This window comes from Diadema antillarum, unplaced genomic scaffold (assembly GCF_040938485.1).
Source record: "Diadema antillarum isolate AM-2024a unplaced genomic scaffold, OU_Dant_1.0 seq00000550_RagTag, whole genome shotgun sequence".
Classification (NCBI taxonomy): Eukaryota; Metazoa; Echinodermata; class Echinoidea; order Diadematoida; family Diadematidae; genus Diadema; species Diadema antillarum.
Window position 1 is genome coordinate 2,506,869 of NW_027271495.1, and position 19,909 is coordinate 2,526,777.

At 38.7% G+C, this 19,909-nt stretch overlaps 1 protein-coding gene across 1 annotated transcript in view; it reads right to left on the reverse strand.

The window, feature by feature from the left end:
* Positions 1-320: 320 nt before the first annotated feature.
* Positions 321-19,909, reverse strand: part of LOC139734895 (uncharacterized) — a 59,756-nt gene continuing 40,167 nt past the window's right edge. The window contains exons 8-14 of the mRNA XM_071645675.1: positions 18,161-18,256; positions 9,899-9,997; positions 4,649-4,858; positions 3,918-4,104; positions 3,181-3,272; positions 2,290-2,398; positions 321-420 (exon numbers count right to left, since the gene is read on the reverse strand). Of these exons, the coding sequence (XP_071501776.1) occupies positions 321-420; positions 2,290-2,398; positions 3,181-3,272; positions 3,918-4,104; positions 4,649-4,858; positions 9,899-9,997; positions 18,161-18,256 (893 nt within the window). The remainder of the gene's footprint in view (positions 421-2,289; positions 2,399-3,180; positions 3,273-3,917; positions 4,105-4,648; positions 4,859-9,898; positions 9,998-18,160; positions 18,257-19,909) is intronic.

A 19,909-nucleotide genomic window follows, 5' to 3' on the forward strand; every position in this document is an offset into this window, starting at 1 on the left:
GTACAATTGAGGCCTCACTTTTGACCCCAACTCTCCCATAACATTACATTATGAAAAGCAAAAAAACAACAACAAAAGTCTAACACACAACCGCATACAAACAAGTCACATGCCCTGGCTGTAGTAGGCATGTAAACTGCCAAATCGTGATATTGGTCCCCTCTCGGTCTGCGCGTGCATCTCCACTATGTGCAAAGTCCATGGAGGTTGAAAGAAGTCCCTGGCTACGACGAAATGAATGGCGGTGAATGGAGTGGGGACCTATTTCGCGATAATGCCATGTAAACTTCCCAACATCACGGACAAGGTACCAAGATAGCTCACCTGAGAGTTAGAGTGTAGTTTCCTGGCTCCTGCTTACTGTCTCTCACGAGGAAGGTACCATCTGGCATATCTTTTAACTTCTCATTCACCTCCTCCCTGGGGAAAGGGAAAGAAGCATGTGGAAGTCAGAAATACCGAGGATTTTCGAGAGCTGGAGTTCCATCTGGCTGTAATTATTCAAACAGCTGTCAGTTTTGTATGGATGCACAATAAAATTCCACAGGTGCATTATTCTGCCCCTGATGATGGGTTTCTGTCACCTGTCTGAGCAATCTGAAATTCCTTTTGAATTCCTAACACAATGACAGGTGTATTTTGTTTGCTTCTTCATTGAATGAAAATAAAAAATCACCTGAGGATTAAACATAGTCAATCCTGTCCAGAAACATGTGCAAAAGTGTAAATCAGAGATGTATGTTGTGAAAGTGTTTGAAACTGTGCCCTACAGTTGTAAGTTTTCATTTTTTGTATTGTAATGGTAAAGAATAATTCTTTATAAATAAATATGTCAGATAAGTTTTGGGACATGTCCAGGCAAATATATATAAATATATATATATATATATATATATATATATATATATATATATATATATATATTTCTTTTCTTCTTCTTTTTTTTTTTTTGGGGGGGGGGGGGATGAAATTTCATCAATCTTTGCAAAATTTCTATTCATGAGTTCACTTGTCTTTACTATTATGTATACCCCTACAGTATCTTTCATTAGTAGGGAAGGTGAAAAGTAATTACCATTATAAAGACATATCTTCCTCAGAGTGTAGCTGGTCATTATGCAAAGAGACATGAATCAATTTTCTTCCTAAATATGTGCGGCAGATCCAGTTTGGCATATACACCTGTACTTCAAATCTTTTTGAGTAGCAGCATCAAACACAGGTTCAAAGAGAAACAGACTACTGGTATATCATGACATTACCTCAATCTCTTGAACCTCCTTGGAAATACTGGACACACATTAATTTTGTACACTTAGCACTGTTCTACAATGGGCAAGCTTGCTCAGCCTGCCTTGTGTTGTGCATTTGAATCACCTAATTCCCACAGCAGTCATGGGGTACATACACTTGTTCACTCTTACAAGAAAGAGCGCCCTCGCTAGTTGAGGGGCAACATTTGGCTACAACAGGTCATAGTGTATAATGCTCACTTTTTTTCTCAGTGTAATGTGTATCATTACAGTGTATCTTTCAGTGTAATGTAATCATCCCTGCAACAAGTTATTGGTAAATCAATCATATCCAGTACAAAGTCTCCTTGTCTGCACTGGAAGAAGAGTCCATCCATCAGTTGAGAAAAAAAGGGGGAAAAAAAAATAAGGTTGTTACATATTTTATCACTGTTTCCATTCTCATACCATTGCAACTTGCAGGAAAACATATTTACATGTTCTGGTGATGCATCATTACCTTTTCCTAATCATTCTCACACTTTCATACCAACAGCATCACCACTATATCAAAAAGCAGTGTCTTTTCCTTTCTGCTGCAGGTACAAACATGAACATGCTTTCGACAATCCGTGCAATTATTTCATGTTTTCCTGAATGATTACCCTCACCACTTTTTGTTTACTACACAATACAGTAACGATTGATTGCATTGCCTTAATATAAGGTTTGAATTCCAGCAAAGAGCCTTGCTACCTTTGACTGAGAGTTTGCTCAAGATACTGTTGGCCATTGAGTTAGATGTGATTTTACTCTGACAATCAATTGCATATCTGCAGAAAAACACAAGCTACTCACAATGACTGTTAGTAGCTGACGAAGCAACAGCCAAACTGCTCACATATGGTTGGCTGCTGTTGACATGCTAATGTCACTCTAACTGCAAATCAATGCAAATTGCATTTGAACAGACTATGATACATGTAGTAAACTAATCTATCACATCATATGCAATCTGAAATTATTTCAAAATTGGGGACCGGCCAAGGAAACCCACCTTGAGATATTTCCCCAGTACCAGTCGGCATCATTGAGTGACTTGGGGTAGTCATTGTTGCCAGTGCTGATGTAGTCACCTGTCCTGGAGCTCTCCCTGGGAGGGCGCTCTATAAGAAAGGCACATAAAAACATCTGGGTAATGCGAAGAAACCACTAACAAGAGAAGGTGCTTATAGAATACATGCATAGATATACAATAGGTAATGATAAGGAGTCTCAACTGCTACCAAGTACATCATGGGGTGGAAAGAGACATACAGAATATTTCTGATCAGTGCAATATTTTCTGTGGGTTTACTCTTTTACCGTAAAAGTGGATATTTTCGTGTGAGTGATGCTTTGCGATTGGCCGATTGAGATTAATTTTGGGTGTTTTTAATTCCACAAAATCCGGACATTAACTACTGGAACATATGGCATGCAAAAATACTTGTGTGGTTTTATTTCCGCACTAGCTTCTGCTCGCGTGAAATGCATGAAAATTTCTACACCATGAAAATGTCCAGTCTAACAGTTATCTCAGGGGTCCTTTTTTGGCCTGGAAGCATCATATAGATTTCATGCAAAGTGTCATACACTGTACACAGAGTCAACCAGGAACATATTGCTGCACTATATCACATTGTCTGATGATACTTTACACAACCCTCTGTCACACAGGCTGAACTCTTGTTGAACAATGAAATTCCACAAAACTATGTACTCTGAAGTCATTGTGAAACCAGGTTGGTTGCATGCGCTCCTTTTGTTTTTGACATCAACAAGATTGATAGTCAAGTCTCTAACGTCACGGGGTAATCAGGTTTACCACGAAGAAATGACAGCGGACAAAAAGCGAAAGTCTAAATGAGGTACAGAGAAGCACCTGGACAATGATCATCACTCCTACCTGGCACGTCATCTTCAGCTTTGCCCCAGTGACCATGCTCTATCAGGGTATTGACTATCTCCTTGTGGTCATTGGTGTTCCTTATTACATTGCTGTAACATACAAGGAAAGAATCATGGTAATCTAGACACATGCAGAAAACGTACTACTACTTTATCAGCGTTAGATGGATTATGAGACTGATGTCTTAAATATATTAAATATACTGCATGTGGCATGAACTTTGCAGGATTTTTAATTTCACAAATTTTGCAAATCAGACGCTACTTGCAAATTTATCAACATCAAAAAATACTAACCCTGATCCTGACATGAATGCGACGTGCAGGTGTATATACTTCCTTGTTCATTACCGTATTCCCAATCACAAAATTAAACCACTCACAAAATTGTCACAAAGCCTCAATTCCAGAAAAAGTTGACCTGCTAAATATAAGGCATATACAGTATACCACTTGTGATGTTGACAGAGAACACTCAGTCTGTAACAGGTGCCTTGCCAATAGCGCAAGGTGGCAGGATGGCTAACCTGCTATTCGATGTCAATCCTGTTCAAACTCCTACTGTACGTACAACTGGCATATGAGCAACAGTCCTATAGATTTCAAAGGTAAGAGCCCATTCATTTGACATGCCCAAGAGAATAAAGTGCCCAGTGGGGCAAGCATGCAAGTAGGGTCAAAGCAAACTACTCAGCTAGAGAGAGGAGGACCTTGATGGGATGATGTTGGACTCACATGAGTTCAGATTGTGGAGGCCTGAGCAGAATGTGACAGAAGACTGCAGCCAGGTGCCAGGCCTGGATCTGGGCTGTGATGCGCTTGAAGTGGGCCATCAGGTAGCATAGGGTGGAGTGGTGGGCCCGCGGCAGCTGCTCCACACAGGCCAGCAAATTGGCAATGCGAGTGTGCTCATTGTCGCTCCCTATTTATCACAATAATTCAATCACAGAACAGTAAGACTGTTGAAGAACTTGTATTTATGATTTGATTGTCTTTTCTCTTTTCTTTTGTGGGGGATAGAGCTTTTTGGTATACAATTTAAAAATATTTCTAATTATTTTCAAAATATTTTGAAATGTGTTTTAATTATTTTTCAAGTATTGTTTGCAATTGTTTTTCAGTTTTTTAGTGTTTTCAAAATATTTTGAAAATGTATTCATAAGAAGCACAAAAATGACTTGAATGCACTCAAGGAAATAATAATGTACTAAAATGAATGGATGCTTCTTTCAAGTGATCTGAATATCTTGTACATGTAATGCTGGTGCATTGTACCTTTGTTAGCTCAGATGCTTTTCAGAATTTTTTGATGTAAATCTGCTCCCCCCCCCTCATTCTCTAGTTCTTGCTAGGCAGGGGAAGTTTGGACAAGCTTTTTAAATTCCCCAGGAGAATTGTACATCTTAAAGCTCTCATGTCATACCACACTGTAACAAAGCGGGGACAATGTGCACTGCAATGCTTACTGTGAGCTGCGAGGAAGTTGTCATACATCTCTATAGGAATGACTGGATTTGGGAGTTCTCTTAGATATCTCTTCAAAACGCCAGTTATGCAGTGCACGTCATTGTACCGGGAGAGATCGACCGCTTCTGGATTCTCGTTGAAACTACGCTTGATGTCGTTGACTGCCGACGTCGACGACGACACTCGATAGAGACCTCGCTCTCCTACACCTGCAATACACGAATAAAAAGCCAGATGTGAACAGTGATACTAACCAAATCTTTGACAATGATGACAATGACACTAATAAATACTATTATATACCTCATTTCTAGAATCCTCTCATCTGATTGGTTTAAAGGGGAGTCATGAAAATAGCTGTGCCCTATTTTTGAGTTACTGTGACCGGGGCCCGGGCACAGTTAGTAAATAGGTTTTAAAAACAGTCGCGACCCCGTACACATAGATCGCTCATATGTACGCACCAATGATACGACCGCCGCGCATTCGATCAGCGTGCTGTAAAAGAGACTAGCGGACTGGTTTGGAGACAGTCGGAACTCGCAACCCCGTACGTACATACACTGTGTACACATAGATGATCACTCATGTACACACCAATGATACGAACGACCGCCGCGCTGTCGATCAGCATTGATTACAACTTACAAGTGCTGTAAAAGAGACTAGAATCTATATTTTGGGTATCTATGTTTCGGAATCTATATTTTCGGTATATAAAACAAATAATGACTGCTTGATATTCGGGGTACAGTTAAAATTATGTAGGCCCTCGGTGATGTGAAAACCTTAACCATGCCCTCAGCTTCGCTTCGGGCATGGTACGGTTTTCACATCACCTCGGGCCCATAATTTTAACTGTGCCCCTCATAGCAGTCATTATTTGTATACTATAACACCAACAGTATAAATAGTGACTGTGATAATAGCAACAGCAAAAATTACAATTAAAAAAAGACTATCACATTAATTACGATGATAGTCTTTCATTTTTATCATTTTAATTTTTGCTATTACACTTGTACATAATAATCACATAAAAAGTAAAAACGTGATTACAATGCACAAGTACTAACTGACATCACATGGTTAAGCCCTTTAATAGTGTCCTATCAAATGCTTTCATCATGCAGGAGCAGAGTTGATAAACTACATCGTACATTCATTGTTAGTCTGAACCTTGAAGACTGTGAGACTTCAATTAAGATACCAAACCGAACTGGAATCCAGGGGAAATAACCTTGATCTACTTTACTGCTACTGAAGTGGAATAAGACTTACAATGATAATCATACATGCAGGTACACTGTACATTACAATATAATTCATGAATCTAATGCAATAAGAAGATCAACCCTTCACTATATTCAAGTGAAGACAAAAGATAAAGTGGTGATAATTTTCTTTCTTTTTTCTTTTTTTTTTAAACAACTGTTACATTCACCATCTACAAGGGTCAGCAATCAACTTGATATCAACATAATCATACTGGTTATTATCACGGGGATAAGCAGTAGTTTGTTTGTATCATGGTTTTTACCATGTGTGTACACCGGTACACAAAATGTATGTGTCTGTGTGTGCGATAAGTCTTTTTAAAACAATGCCCATTTTAAACATAAACTGGTAGAGCATGCCCATGATTTGGCTTATATAAGAACAGCCACAAAAATCAGGGGGAAGATGACACCCTTACAAAAGGGCTTTTTCCTTAACCAGTTGAGGACGAATTCTGAGTATACTCGGGCAAGTGTCTATGGGAAATCTGTGTTGTAGCAAAATAAGCCTGTCCTCAACGAGTCAATATTCATTGTTTGTTTTTTTACTTATTTTGACACAAAATTTCACATATTGTTCTATCCTACGATGGGTTCTTGTTTCTCACTGGAAAAAAACACCAAAAAAAATCCATCCAAATGTCAGATGAGAGGAGGGGGAGACTCAAGAAACTGGAGCAGGAAGCACACATAATAACTCTCATCCTGTTTTTCTAGAGAGGGGTAATTCACCCACGCTCTCATCCACAACTTTTTCATCCAACAAGTCCACCATGGAAGATTCTGCTGAAAAAAAAAAAAATGAATGAATCAGGCCTTGTTTTTGTCGCCCTGAATAACTTTCCATGCTATCCCTGCACACATCATCTCATCATAGAATGAGCACTGGAAGACCCAACTAGAGCATGTGTTGTTTCAGCACTACAAGTAGCTTGTCTGTCACTAAACTTTCCCAGAAATTACTTATCATATGAAAGTAAGAAAAATAAGCAAATACCATATCTTACTTCTATAGATCATACCCTTCAGCAAATCACATCAAAAGCCCATATACTATAAACCGGTAACTTATAAATTCATTTGAAGTCCTGACAAATTTTCATCATAGGCTCTGCTTCAAACTACTGAAAATGAAATACATTTACAGTCCATGCCTTCCCAAAAAATTGTATAGCCAGTGTACAGCATAGTTTAAAAACATGCAGTATCAGTTAAACATATCAACGACCTTCAGTTATAATTTTGTGTCATACTATTAATTTGTCAAGTCCATGGAGTTCATCTTTCACTATAGGCTGTAGCTACTCATACCATAACTGTAGCTACACTAGATGAAAAGTACAGTGCACTGAAAGGTATCATCTATGATGCAAATCAACCTGTACAACTACAGAACTGACCAAAAAAAAAAGAAGAAATGGCTTCAATTATCAACATGTTTTGATATGGTTGTGCAATAAAAAAAGAGAGAAACATACAACTCTCACTATTGAAGCTTTGAGAAGGTATTGTTGTGTCTATAAATAAATAAAGAGTACTTGATCAATCACATGATCACATGACATGTTGTGCATCAGGTGACTTATATGCAATGCCTCCTCCCCTATTCAAATCCCAACTGCCTCTGCCATCCCTAAGGAGAAAACAAGTGCACATGGGTAATTCCATGAAATTGGGGCAGTGTCCATGTAGCATCGTGATATTAAAAAAAATACATTTCAGCATAACTCAATATTAATTATGCTATACATTTATTGTTTGTAAGCTTTACATTTGCATTGAGGCCACACATTTTCCTGGAAATTTTGTGCCATTCAGACTCAATTTTGATGAAGTTATTAAACAATATGTAACAGTGTCCTGTAGCATCATGACGTGTCCATGTAGCATCGTGATATATTAAACTTTGGTCCTAAGAGACAAAATATGGCAATTAGCTTCACCAAAATTTGATGCAATATGCATATTTACAAGATATGAATGAGATATCTAAATATCTCAAATTTCCAGTACACAGTTTTAATTTTAAAGAAAATTGCAAAATGTGTCACGATGCTATGCGGTGTCCTTTTTTGTGACATTTGGTGGACACCGCGTAGCATAGTGACACATTGTGTAATTTTCTTGTAAAAGTAAAACTGTGGAAAGGGGAGTTAAGATATTTAGCTATCTGACTAATCTAGTAATTATGCATATTACAAACTGTATATCAAATTTTGGTCAAGCTAATTGCATTAATTTGTCTTTTAGGACCAGATTTTAACTATCATGATGCTACATGGACACGTCACGATGCTACAGGACACGGTTACATATCATTTTAATAACTTCATCAAAATTGAGTCTGAATGGCTAGAATTTCCAGGAAAATGTATGGTCTCAATTCAAATGTAAAGCCTCAAAACAATATATGTATAGCATAATTAGTATTTAGTTATGCTAAAATGTCACACTTTGTGCCCCAACTTCACGGAATTACCCACACACAAGTTAACAATTATGGCTGCAATGTCTGGTGTGATCTATCTCTGTAATGACTACAACATTGTACTTAAAAAATAAATAAATACAAAAAATGTAAATAGATAAAAGTATTCTGGGAAACTTCATCACTGGTAGAGCTGATTCATTTGTGCCTACTTTAGACATTATTGACAGAGAAAATGATGATGACGATGATGATGATGATAATAATGATGATGATGATGATGATGATGATGATGATGATGATGATGATTCACAGGACTTGAATATACAAGTAGTACCAGAACATTCAAAGGTGCAGATGACATAAACAAAGCATATTAATCATGCAGTGTTTGGCACAAACTTTCCTGAGTTAGACATACAGCACCATTAAATCTGTTCTTTCCATTTTCATATAGCACTGTATCTTATCACACTGTACTTCATCACTGTACAGTATCATTATAGCCAACACTTCTCTCATTTTCTGACAAGTTGAGCAATGGTGGGGATGTCTCCACTGCCTATCAATCGAAACTTTGAGATGTTCACCGTTTACCCATAAACTCTCATCCAAGGAATCATATCAATGTCAGAATGGAATTGTGTTCTGTCACGGCTTAACCACACTCTGAGCAAATACAACCACAGATGATAGGATGAAACTTGATCAAGAAATCCTTATCGTGTCAAGGTCTCGCAATGTGAAAAGCTGAACATCTGCAAGTGTTGCAAAGACAGATGGGAAATCCCGAACTCATGTTGTCTGGCAACTAATACTACTGACTACATTAATGTCTACCGGTAAATACCACCACTCCACCCTACACACACGCACAAAAAAAAAAAAAAACACCTACAAAGACGCACACACAAAAAAAGAGAGACTGAAAAGGTTCAGCCAGCAGCAATACATGTACATGTACACCCCAAACCAAGGAACTTAATCTTCATTGCTTTTAAATAGTCCTACACAGGGAACTTAACCCACTGAAGACTAGTCTCAAGTAAACTCAGTAGGTGTCTGTGGGAAATGCGTGATGTAGCAAAATCAGCCGTCCTCAACGGGTTAAAGCTGTTGGTCCCGTGTTTGTTTTCGTACAAATATTCATTACTTCCTTGGCAGTTATGTGACTGAAAGGTGACACAACATTTGCTCCTGCGATAATTGCTCCGGTCTTAATGCTCTCCAAGGACTTAGGGTTAGGGTTAGGGCTGTGATAGGGTTTTACAATGTAGGTTTAGTTTGATGTGAGAATTAGGATCAGGGTTTAGGTTATGTTTGTGGTCAGAAATTATGTATGGCTTTAATAGCGTGCAGATATTTCATGGGAGCAACTGTCGCATGGGCAAATGTCATGGAACTGACATCATCAAAGTAATTATAAATCATTTCTATTGTCATTTACTGACTATAGATTATGAGCTCTTTCTGACCCCTGCTCATCACACGCGAACAAACGTTTGCACACACACTCATGCATACATACAGACATGGCTACTCACCTTTGCTCTCGATGGCCTCAACACACTTGATGACGACCAGTGGGGAAGGGGACTGAGATGGATCAAACTGGTCTTGTAGACTTTGGCTGAACACATTGGCTGCAATATAAAACAAACACAAAACAAACCAATGTAGTACATGATAACCGGTAATGGTTCCAACTGCTTCCAAAAGTTTGGCATGGTATTAAGGGAGAACTCTGGCTGGTCTTCAGACTTTTATATTTGAACAACCACAATAAATTGGTTATACTGGGTACAGAGTTTGAGAATTAATAGTGATTGGGATAAGGAATAAGAATGTTTCAAAATTTATAACAAATCACAATGAACAAGAATGATGACATGGCAGCCTCACCATAAGAATGCATGAGTGGGGGCTCAAGGAAGCAGAACAAAAGAAGAAAGCAAGCAAAAATTCCACGCAGGTAACCTTGTTAAGCAATCGGTATTGTAATGAAATTGCACTGCTACATTTCTGAAATATGTGAGCCTCCTACTCATACATTCTTACAGTGAAACTGCTACCTTGTTCAGTGTAATTATGTTTTGGGTTTTCCTAGCATTTGTTTCTCTGCTTAAGGACCACAATTAATTCCACAAATCTAAACATGGAGCTGTTGATTTATGTACAACGCACTACATGATATGTGAGATTATGAAAAATTGCCTGGACTTCTCCTTTACGGTCAAACAATTGATTCAAGAAGTGAATTAATTTAAGATGTGCTTAAAAGCTTTTATTCTTTAAAGTTTATATATATTGTTGGACATCCTGCACCATCCCAGCAAGAAAAGAGAGAGAGAAAAAAAAATAAGTTTTTCAACAATGTCAAAACTGCAAGCATAATGGGTCAATTTCTCAACTGCTAATTTAATAGAAGATATTTTTCTTTGTGTAGGAAATTATCACACATCAGCGCAATTGCGTATATCAGAAAGTACTACACCCACATGTACAGTAGTAATGAGTGAACCTTGGTATATCCTTGAAGTCTCTCTCTTTCACGATAACAAAGCACTATCAAAGCACAGACGTGCAACAATAGACTACCGACCAGATCTCTTGGTCGCCATGGAAACCTATTATAGCACACATCAGGCTTCGCTATGGAAGCTATCTTTCAAGCTATTGGCTAGTTGAATGGGAAAAAGAGGACAATGGACGAGTCAATATCCTGGCAGACCATTTTGAATAGAATTCACACAACTGTGAGACAGGGTAGCTAAAGTAGGTCAGACTCAGACTCATACTGAATTGTTTTTTTTTTTCAAACAACTGCAGGAGGACAAACATGAAATGTGTTACAGACAGCTCTCCTGCACACTAGTGAAGTTACCATCAAATTTCTACGAAGATGACATTTGGCATTACAGTAGCAAGAGTGAACTTTTAAGTACGTTAAAACACTTGGGCAGTGAAGATACAAGTAGGCATTCTCTCAATTTTCCTTTTAACATTCCTTCGGGGTGAATTTACAATATACAAATGACGCACAGGTCTGAGTGCGTCAGTCTGAATTGTGTGCATAAGGTAACTATGGAATGCTTAACCCACGAGGCTTCGCCTCGTGGGTTTAGGCTAAATTCCATAATTACCGCATGCACACTATATTCCGACTGACGCACGAAAAGACATGTGCGTCATCTGTTTTATAGAATGAGTAATTTTCTTGCCAACAACCCATTTTTCTATCGTGTTACCCGATGACAAATTACTGGATGCATTTCCTTTTGGCTCGCCATAGACGAGAGCCCGAAAACCATGCATCAGTTTTTACTGGACGCACGGTCTCTCTCCAGAACCATGCATCAGTAAAACCTGATGCATGGTTGTTTTAGCCAATAGGCCTCTCGTACTGAGTGCGCGAACGCTTGCTTAATGCGCGAACCTTTGTTACAAGTGCGCGTACTCTTGCTACAAGTGCGCGATAACATGTTTACCACTGTGACTCAGCGTGCCGCCAGTATAAATAAACACATAGCTCTCGACCAATGAGATCGCAGGATTCTCGCTACCCATTCTATAATATACCACAAACTATCTAATAGGCTACATGAATTCAGTGGGTGCAGAAAAAGTAGAATACATAATGAGGTAAATCTGATGATCTATTCAAAAGTTCAGAATTTTTACGTTTTGATATTACAAATCCATGTACCATCATGGCCAGTATGAAGGCTACAGCCACTCATGATGTCACTGTAATGGAACAATATCACGAAAATCAACAAGGCATTCCACAAAATTTAATTTTCTATGAAGAGTTCAGCTTAATCACATTCCTTCAACACTGACAAATAGTGCAGGTAACTTAATGTACAGACATGAATTGGAGCCGACAGCCTTTTTTCTGGCATGCAACTCTCGCGAATTCTCCCTATCGCATATAATAGGCGATATCAAGCAATATCACCTCGCGAAACCGATATCTGACCAATCGCTTCTGGGACGTATACTTTCGGCTTTGCCGTTCTGGAAGATTGTACCATACCAAAGAACCTACGTAGTCAGCATAGGATCTTTGATCGTACAATCAAAATGCACAGAACTCGTCATGCACAAGCAAACATGGATCGACCTGATGACCAATTTCGGAAAAATGTTTCTATCGCAATTAAAGGACTTTCTTAGTGAAAGAAATGTTCCTACGACCGGTAAACAAAGGGCTGAGTGTAACTCCCCGTACGCTGCCAAGAAGTGGCCGCTTCGCAATCAGGTCCACGTCCGGTGCGGCTAGGCTGCTGGGCTTGGGTCTGGGCGATGATCGCAAACCTCTATTATTCGCGAGATTATAAGACAGAATTTGATACGATCTATGAATACGAGTAGTACTTCGGCGTTCAATGTGCATAAAAGCATACATTCACACATCGCACATTCATGACCGGAAGTTTATATCCAAAGAATTAAGAATTAAAAAAAATTAAAGTGCCACACACTTTCAGATTCGGAGAGCTATATGCGATAGGGAGGATTGTCACTGGCATTTAATGCACTGTGTTGAATAGAACTTTTGCATGCATTTTACTTTCACGAATCTTGGCTTCTCATGACATACACAAAAGTTTCATGCACGTGAAATTTTTGGGTTTTACAGTAATTCCCCCTGCCTTCTGAAGGAAATGAGTTAAGTGCTCTTTTTAAAATTTGATACTAGAAAAAAAAAAATGTGGAATTCTCTTTATGAATAACAATTTTCTTCCTGTGATTCCACAATTGATATATCACTGTTAAATGCTGCAGCCTTTTTTATCAAGTGAGTGATGACGGCACATTAAGCAGCAATTTGATGAATCAGTTTCACACATAAGGGATACAGCACTGTACTTCCTTAAAAGATTCAATATCAGACTGTACATGTGTATCTCATTTCCTTGAAGATTCTAATATCACTATCTTTAGTGTCCAGTCATCCCTTTAGTCAAAATCATTATTCTAAGAAGACCACCTATATGTGGATGGGTAATATTCATTCGAAGGATCATACTGCTAATGTAACCCATTGAGGACGAGTCCCGAGTATACTCGGGCAGGTATATATTGGAAATGCGTGTTGTAGCAAAATCAGTCCATCTTCAACGGGTTAAAGGGTCTACTACAACATTATTATATTGCTGAGGTAGAAACTTTTCCACATTTTGACAAGAATATGCTTCGACACTGGCAGAGACTACAGACATACAGTAGCCGGGCATTACACATACATGTAGGAGTGTGCTTTCCGAGATGCTACAAAAGTACATGTAGCTTCAGAATTCATGTGAAGAGAGTGGGAGCAATCGACAGAGACGGCAGGAAATCAATTATGCCTATCTTTGACAAACGTCACTCAAACCAACCTGAAATATGGTTTGAAGGGAGACAGAGCTGTCTTCTCAGTTTCCAAATGAGTTGAGAGAGAGAAATGTGTACATGATGTGCATGATAGCATCACCACACTATCAATTGTCAGTCCACAGTAACTAATCATGGGACAAATTCGTGGATTGAAATCATCTCGTTCTGCATTACCGTTTAAAATTGTTATTACACATTTCAAAAAAAAAAATTACAGTTAAAAAAAAAATCCATAACATGGCTGAATTGGTATTGGAATCATTATTGATATCACCGGCTGCTAAAATTTGGTCGAGCATGTATTTCTTACGAACACGAGATGCTGCTATGTGCCATAACAAAGGGTATGACAGCACGCTGGGGCACATCGTGGTGCAAATATCTACATGTAATTGGAATAGTTTATTTACACATTGACAAGAAAAGTCTTATTTAATCAAAGGATAACACCTTGGTACTATCAAGGAATAATATTCCTTGAATTTCAATACTTTGGTCATGTTCTGACCAGTTCAAAGTCACATTGCGGTGAATTTCAACAATCATTCTATTACTAAAATCACTACCAGCACCACATAAAAGTAAAAAATCTTTTCTTCTGCCTTTCACTCATCTTTCATTGTTTCTGGTGAGATTCATGGTAGACATATATGAGACACACTTTCCTATTTTTTTCCAAACAGAAGGCACCGTGACGATATGATCCCCCCCCCCCCCCCCCCCCAGTTTAATACAAGATGGGCATGTCCTAGACAAGATTACATGTACACGTTGTATATACCCGAAACAAGAATGCAAACACCATTAATATTCGATACTGGACATTTCCTCATTTAAAAGTCTTTCGGTGCTTAAGCATATACTCAATATTATCTTAAAGACAGGAAATGCATAAAAATGTAACTGAGCTGTTTGTACTGATCTGTTTGTACTATATATTTCATATACTGTCATACATACACTGCATACAATGTGCATTGCAGTGTGCTAGTGCAGCATCTGCAAACTTTATGTTTTCTTTTTCTGTGTATGTTATGTTTGTTCTTTCCTCTAACCTATATTATTTTTGTGCAAAACTTATAATGTGTCATGGGGATTCCTTTCAAGGTATGAAGGACAGCACTGCGTCACACATCTCTAAAATAAACCACAGCTTGCAGACATAAATATACTTACAAATTAATAATAGTTGTTGCTCCAACCATACAGGAACTGAGTAAAGGTATCATATAAATTTGTTTTAATTCTGGTGGGTTTTTTTTCACACAGAAATTTAGGTAGAGGAAAAAACATGTCTTTCAAGAGATATCTTCCAGGAAATGAAAATCCTACACATTAAGTCCATTCCATAGGTACATGTAGTTTAACATAACATAACAACCTTTGTCCATTGTGTGCTCTGCTCATACCTAGATCCTTTGGAGGAGGTTTAAGTGACTAGTGTTTTTAAAACCTTGCCAGTAGCTTCTGCTTCCATTTGCTTGGAATGTACACATTGTAAACAAACAAACATTGCACAAAACACTGTACTTGTGTATGAGGTAATCAAATATTTCAAATTAGAGAGCCGGGAAATGAATTCAAGAAACATTTCAGTTATACACTATTGTCTGAAAATGCTAAATAATGAATTTCTCTGTGACAACATGAATCTGCAACTTAGGTAAAAGATTGTAACATGTCCTATAATGTATTAAAGTGAAGCCTGGAGGTCATACAGTGTATCTTAGTTCTGACTCGTAATGTTATTAGAAGAGCATAGAGATGACAAATAATGTTTTGAAACCAATCACAAGGACACTCTAAACACCTGCAAAGTGTGAAGCACATGTTTGTCATCCACTGACTTGGAGGGATACATATTTTCACACAATGTCATCCAACAATGCCCAAAGCACCTGACACTGCATGCTGTATGCCAAACTCATATCATACAGACCTGTACATTGTACGGATATTACACTGGTAAATTTTCTGAGGAAGGGAGCTTTAGCTTGACACAGCTTTAAACACACGGAGCATGCTTAATATCTCTATCAACTTTGAAATCAAGACATGATATGAAATCTGTTGGCATCTGACCAACGGATGCATAGCAGTGTAAAATATCGCTATACAGCATCAATGCAACTTTGGTCCAATCATAGTTCACACTTGAGGACCATAATACAACATTACATCAGCCCTCAGTACGTCCCACATTGGCAGAACAGCAATTGGGAGCCAATTACCCTAGTGTCTGATGAGGAACAGGTGCGCAAGCTGCACTGACGTATCATTAGGAAACGTTTTCTCTTGTTCGTTTTTACGCCGCACTCTCGTCATTTCACAGAGTCCAAGAACACACAAACATCACAGACTGCTTAAACACTGCGATGACTTGCCATTCCTTTGTCTTTCACACTACACAGAGTGCACGTGGTCCCACTGCAGTTTGATATGATTTAATATGCATACATCATTATGAAGTAGGAAAACCTTGAGTCTTCACTGCATATCTGATTCTTATGCTGGCCTTGCTGTTAATGGTTGCCATATACCGGTACACAGATACACATACAATGTACATCTGATCAGAATACCATTCTTCCACATTTCCTGTGCAAGAGTCACTGCCACCTACAACAGTTTGTACTTGACTCAAAAAGCTAATGACACACAAAATCTATCAACAATATCATTTCCAGAGATACACGATAGCGGATCGAAATTTCTCACATCAGCTGGCACGTTAAAAAGACACTGATGAGTATTGTAAAATGAGGAATGTTCGCATGCAATTTAAGTTTGCAACTTTCGCAAGAGCCAAGATTTGCGAAATTAAAATGCTCGCGAAAGTTCTTGTATACAGGGGTGGATCCAGGAATTCTGTATTGAAAAGGGGAGTCGCCTTTACAAAATTAAAGGGGAGCGCACACGCCACACCCCCCCCCCCCCCCCCATTTTTTTTCTTTTTATTTCTTTTGTTTTAAGAAATACAAAGAGGGGGTGACCCCCCTCTGGATCTGCCACCGGTATACACCATATGCATTGAATGCCACAGGCAATTTGCGAAAATTTCATGCAGTGAAATAGGCTGTCGGCTCCAATTTGTGAAAATTTCATACTGCAAAAATATCTTGCTTTACAGTACGATTATGAGCAAAAACTTACGTTTTCCTACAGTATGCCTTTTTTTTTGGGGGGGGGGGGGGGGGGGGGGAGATGGGTAAAAATGTATACATACGTAACAAATTGTACACTCTGTCAGTTACATGTATTGTATGTCAGTGCCAAGGGGGACAGCACAACCAGTCTGAATGTAATATCCATAATTATAAAATGGGTTCAAGAATGTAGCCAATTGGAAGCGCTGAAATGAGTCACGTGTGCGTGCATTATTTTCTTCAGGTATGCACTAAGAAGAGTCTCTCTTCCACCTCCCTGGCCTGACGTACGTCACAATGTTTTACACTAGCAGTGCGCACTCAATCAGTTGTTACAAGTGCGTCACGCGCTACTATAAGCGCTGTCAATCCTGTAAACAACTTCTAGTTCGGGCCGCGGGCTGCCACAACAGCCGGCGGCCTTTCTTGTGCATAACAGTACGTGGCGTACGTATACTCTTATACGTACGTACAGTACTTATGTGCGGGATTTCCGAGTGCGACGTGCGTAAATGTTTGGGACGAACATCTTCGGACATCTTGACTTTTGAGCGAGTGCTACATGTAGCTGACTGGTATTGACCCACAAAGGTACGTGAATAATGCTGTTAGTTTTCGACCCATTTTATAAAACAAATGATGCACAGGATTATTTCGTGGCGTCAGTGAAGGTGCGGCTCACTCTCGAGTATTGACAACGGTTGCAAACATGCACTCGGCTGCGCCTCGTGCATGTCGCACCATTGTCAATACTCTCGAGCGCGCCGCACCTTCACTAACACACTCTATCCTGTGCATCATTAGTATATTAAGACATCGTGTGGCGTCTGTGCATCATGTACGTCATGCTGCCTAAAGTGTATTCAAAAGAAGACATTTTGATGGTATAGACCACTTGAACAGTGCTTTTAAACTTTGATCTCGTTCTAAACTTCGCCTTAGTGTAAACATTGCAAATCAACAACAAAGTTATTACTGCATGACAGAGCAAAGAAAATGCAATCATGTAAAATTTACTCTGACTGATTAATGTCCTCAAGGGGCAGAAACAGCTCAGAAAATTGCATGAACAATGCCCTGCTCCTTTAATCATCAGTCATGTTCTTTAATCACCGGTGAGTTTACAGGGAATCTCTGGCCACAATTCAAGCAGGGCTTGACAGCACTCCCCCACAGTCTGTTGTGGCAACATCCCTACCCACCCCCCCCCCCCCCCCCCCCCACCCCCAATCCCTTCTGGTTTGCAGACCAGCAGAGACGTGACCTGTTACTCACCACGTATAGCACTGTCTCGCCTGGTCCTCATGCCAGACGGATCGCAACGCGGCAGCCCCGTCGCCGCACATGTCCGATGAAATATACTCCCGCAATCTGGCAAAGGAAAAAAGCAAAGGGAGAATCACAGTAAGACCACTTTAAAACACATAGGGCACATTGATCATTGTGCCCAAATCAGGATTTGGAATGTTGGCACTTTTATGAAATGGCACACTAATTCAAAACACAAGTTATATCTCACACCACTATGTTGAAGAAATACATGATCATGCGAATATGAGATTGAGTAAATAGCAAGAGGGATGATCTTTAAATTCAAGTAATGCTCCAAATTTTTCTTTCCATCATATCCACTTGGAAATATCTGTTTTGCTCAATAACATCCCACATTTTTTCTTTCAATCAGTCATATTCCTATGATAACAAATCCCACATGATCAATAAGTACATGTATTCCAGATGAAAAACATACAAAGTAAAATTACCAACTGTGTAGAGGAAATAAGTACAGTGCAAAAATTATATCAAATAGGTATACCACACAAGTCAAACATGTAGGGGTTGCAGGTGCAAATCATTAATACAAATGTACAGTACTGATGAACATTACATTTTGGTCACATTGCAAGCCATAGCCTTAGATATGGATTCATGACCAAAAGTGGAACCAATATGTAAAACCATCACCGACTAGGACCCTGGGTATTTACACCGGAGAGTGAGAAAGACTTTTGTGGTATTAATGACTGGAACGTTGAGTCACTGTACAATTGTAAACAACTCCATGAGTCAGGAAGTGTCACCAGCTTTCTATCATCAACACTTTGTTTCAAAACATTTACATTGTAAGTAGCATAAGTCAAGGGTTTGCACTACAACAGTGGCATGGGGCAATAAAATTCCAGGGGCATCAAATATTTGCTTTGTATGTACATTGTATGCACTGTGTTCCTTCAGTATATTAGATTCATCTGCTTCTTTATAGGTTTGCTCGTAAGTCGATGACATCTTGTGAGCCTTACAAGCCACATCATTTTTAATGGGGGAATAAAACATTGAATGCACCGTCCAAAATCTCCAGGAAATGTACAATAAAACATAGTAAAGATTTATCGTGAAAAGGTATCGCTTATGGTACATGCCAATGGCACGTGTACAGAACTTAAATTCCACATTCTGAGACATAAAATTCGCTTTAATACACACAATGACATTAAAGAAACTAAATGGAAGCCATTCAAAGGACATATGATTTACAAGACTCTTCAAGTAAACATACAGAGGTTCTTTCAAAATAACCGTTACAGCTGTACAAGTTGATTTTATGGTTTGCATACAGATACAAAGAAGCCACAATCTCAACTTTCAACACTACATGAACTTGTAATAAAACATGAAGTTTCCCAGTTTTTTCTTCAATCATAATGAAAAACAATTTGTGGTGTGGCAATAGATTTAAATCAATATCCTGTGATGCATTACCAGGACACAATTAAAAAAATATATATAATTATATATTTTGCTTTACAGTATTCTGTTTGCTTGAATCTACGCCACTAATATGTCAATAGTCAACTACAAAGCAAATGCATAAACTTAATCAGATTTGACTGAATTTAAAAAAAAAAGCCACAGTAAAGACTCCTCATAAAAAATAGATTGGTTGTCAAATACGAAGTTATGTTTACAAAATGTTCTTCTCTTAGCAATAGCAGAGGGCATTGTACAAGTATGTGCGTACAATAA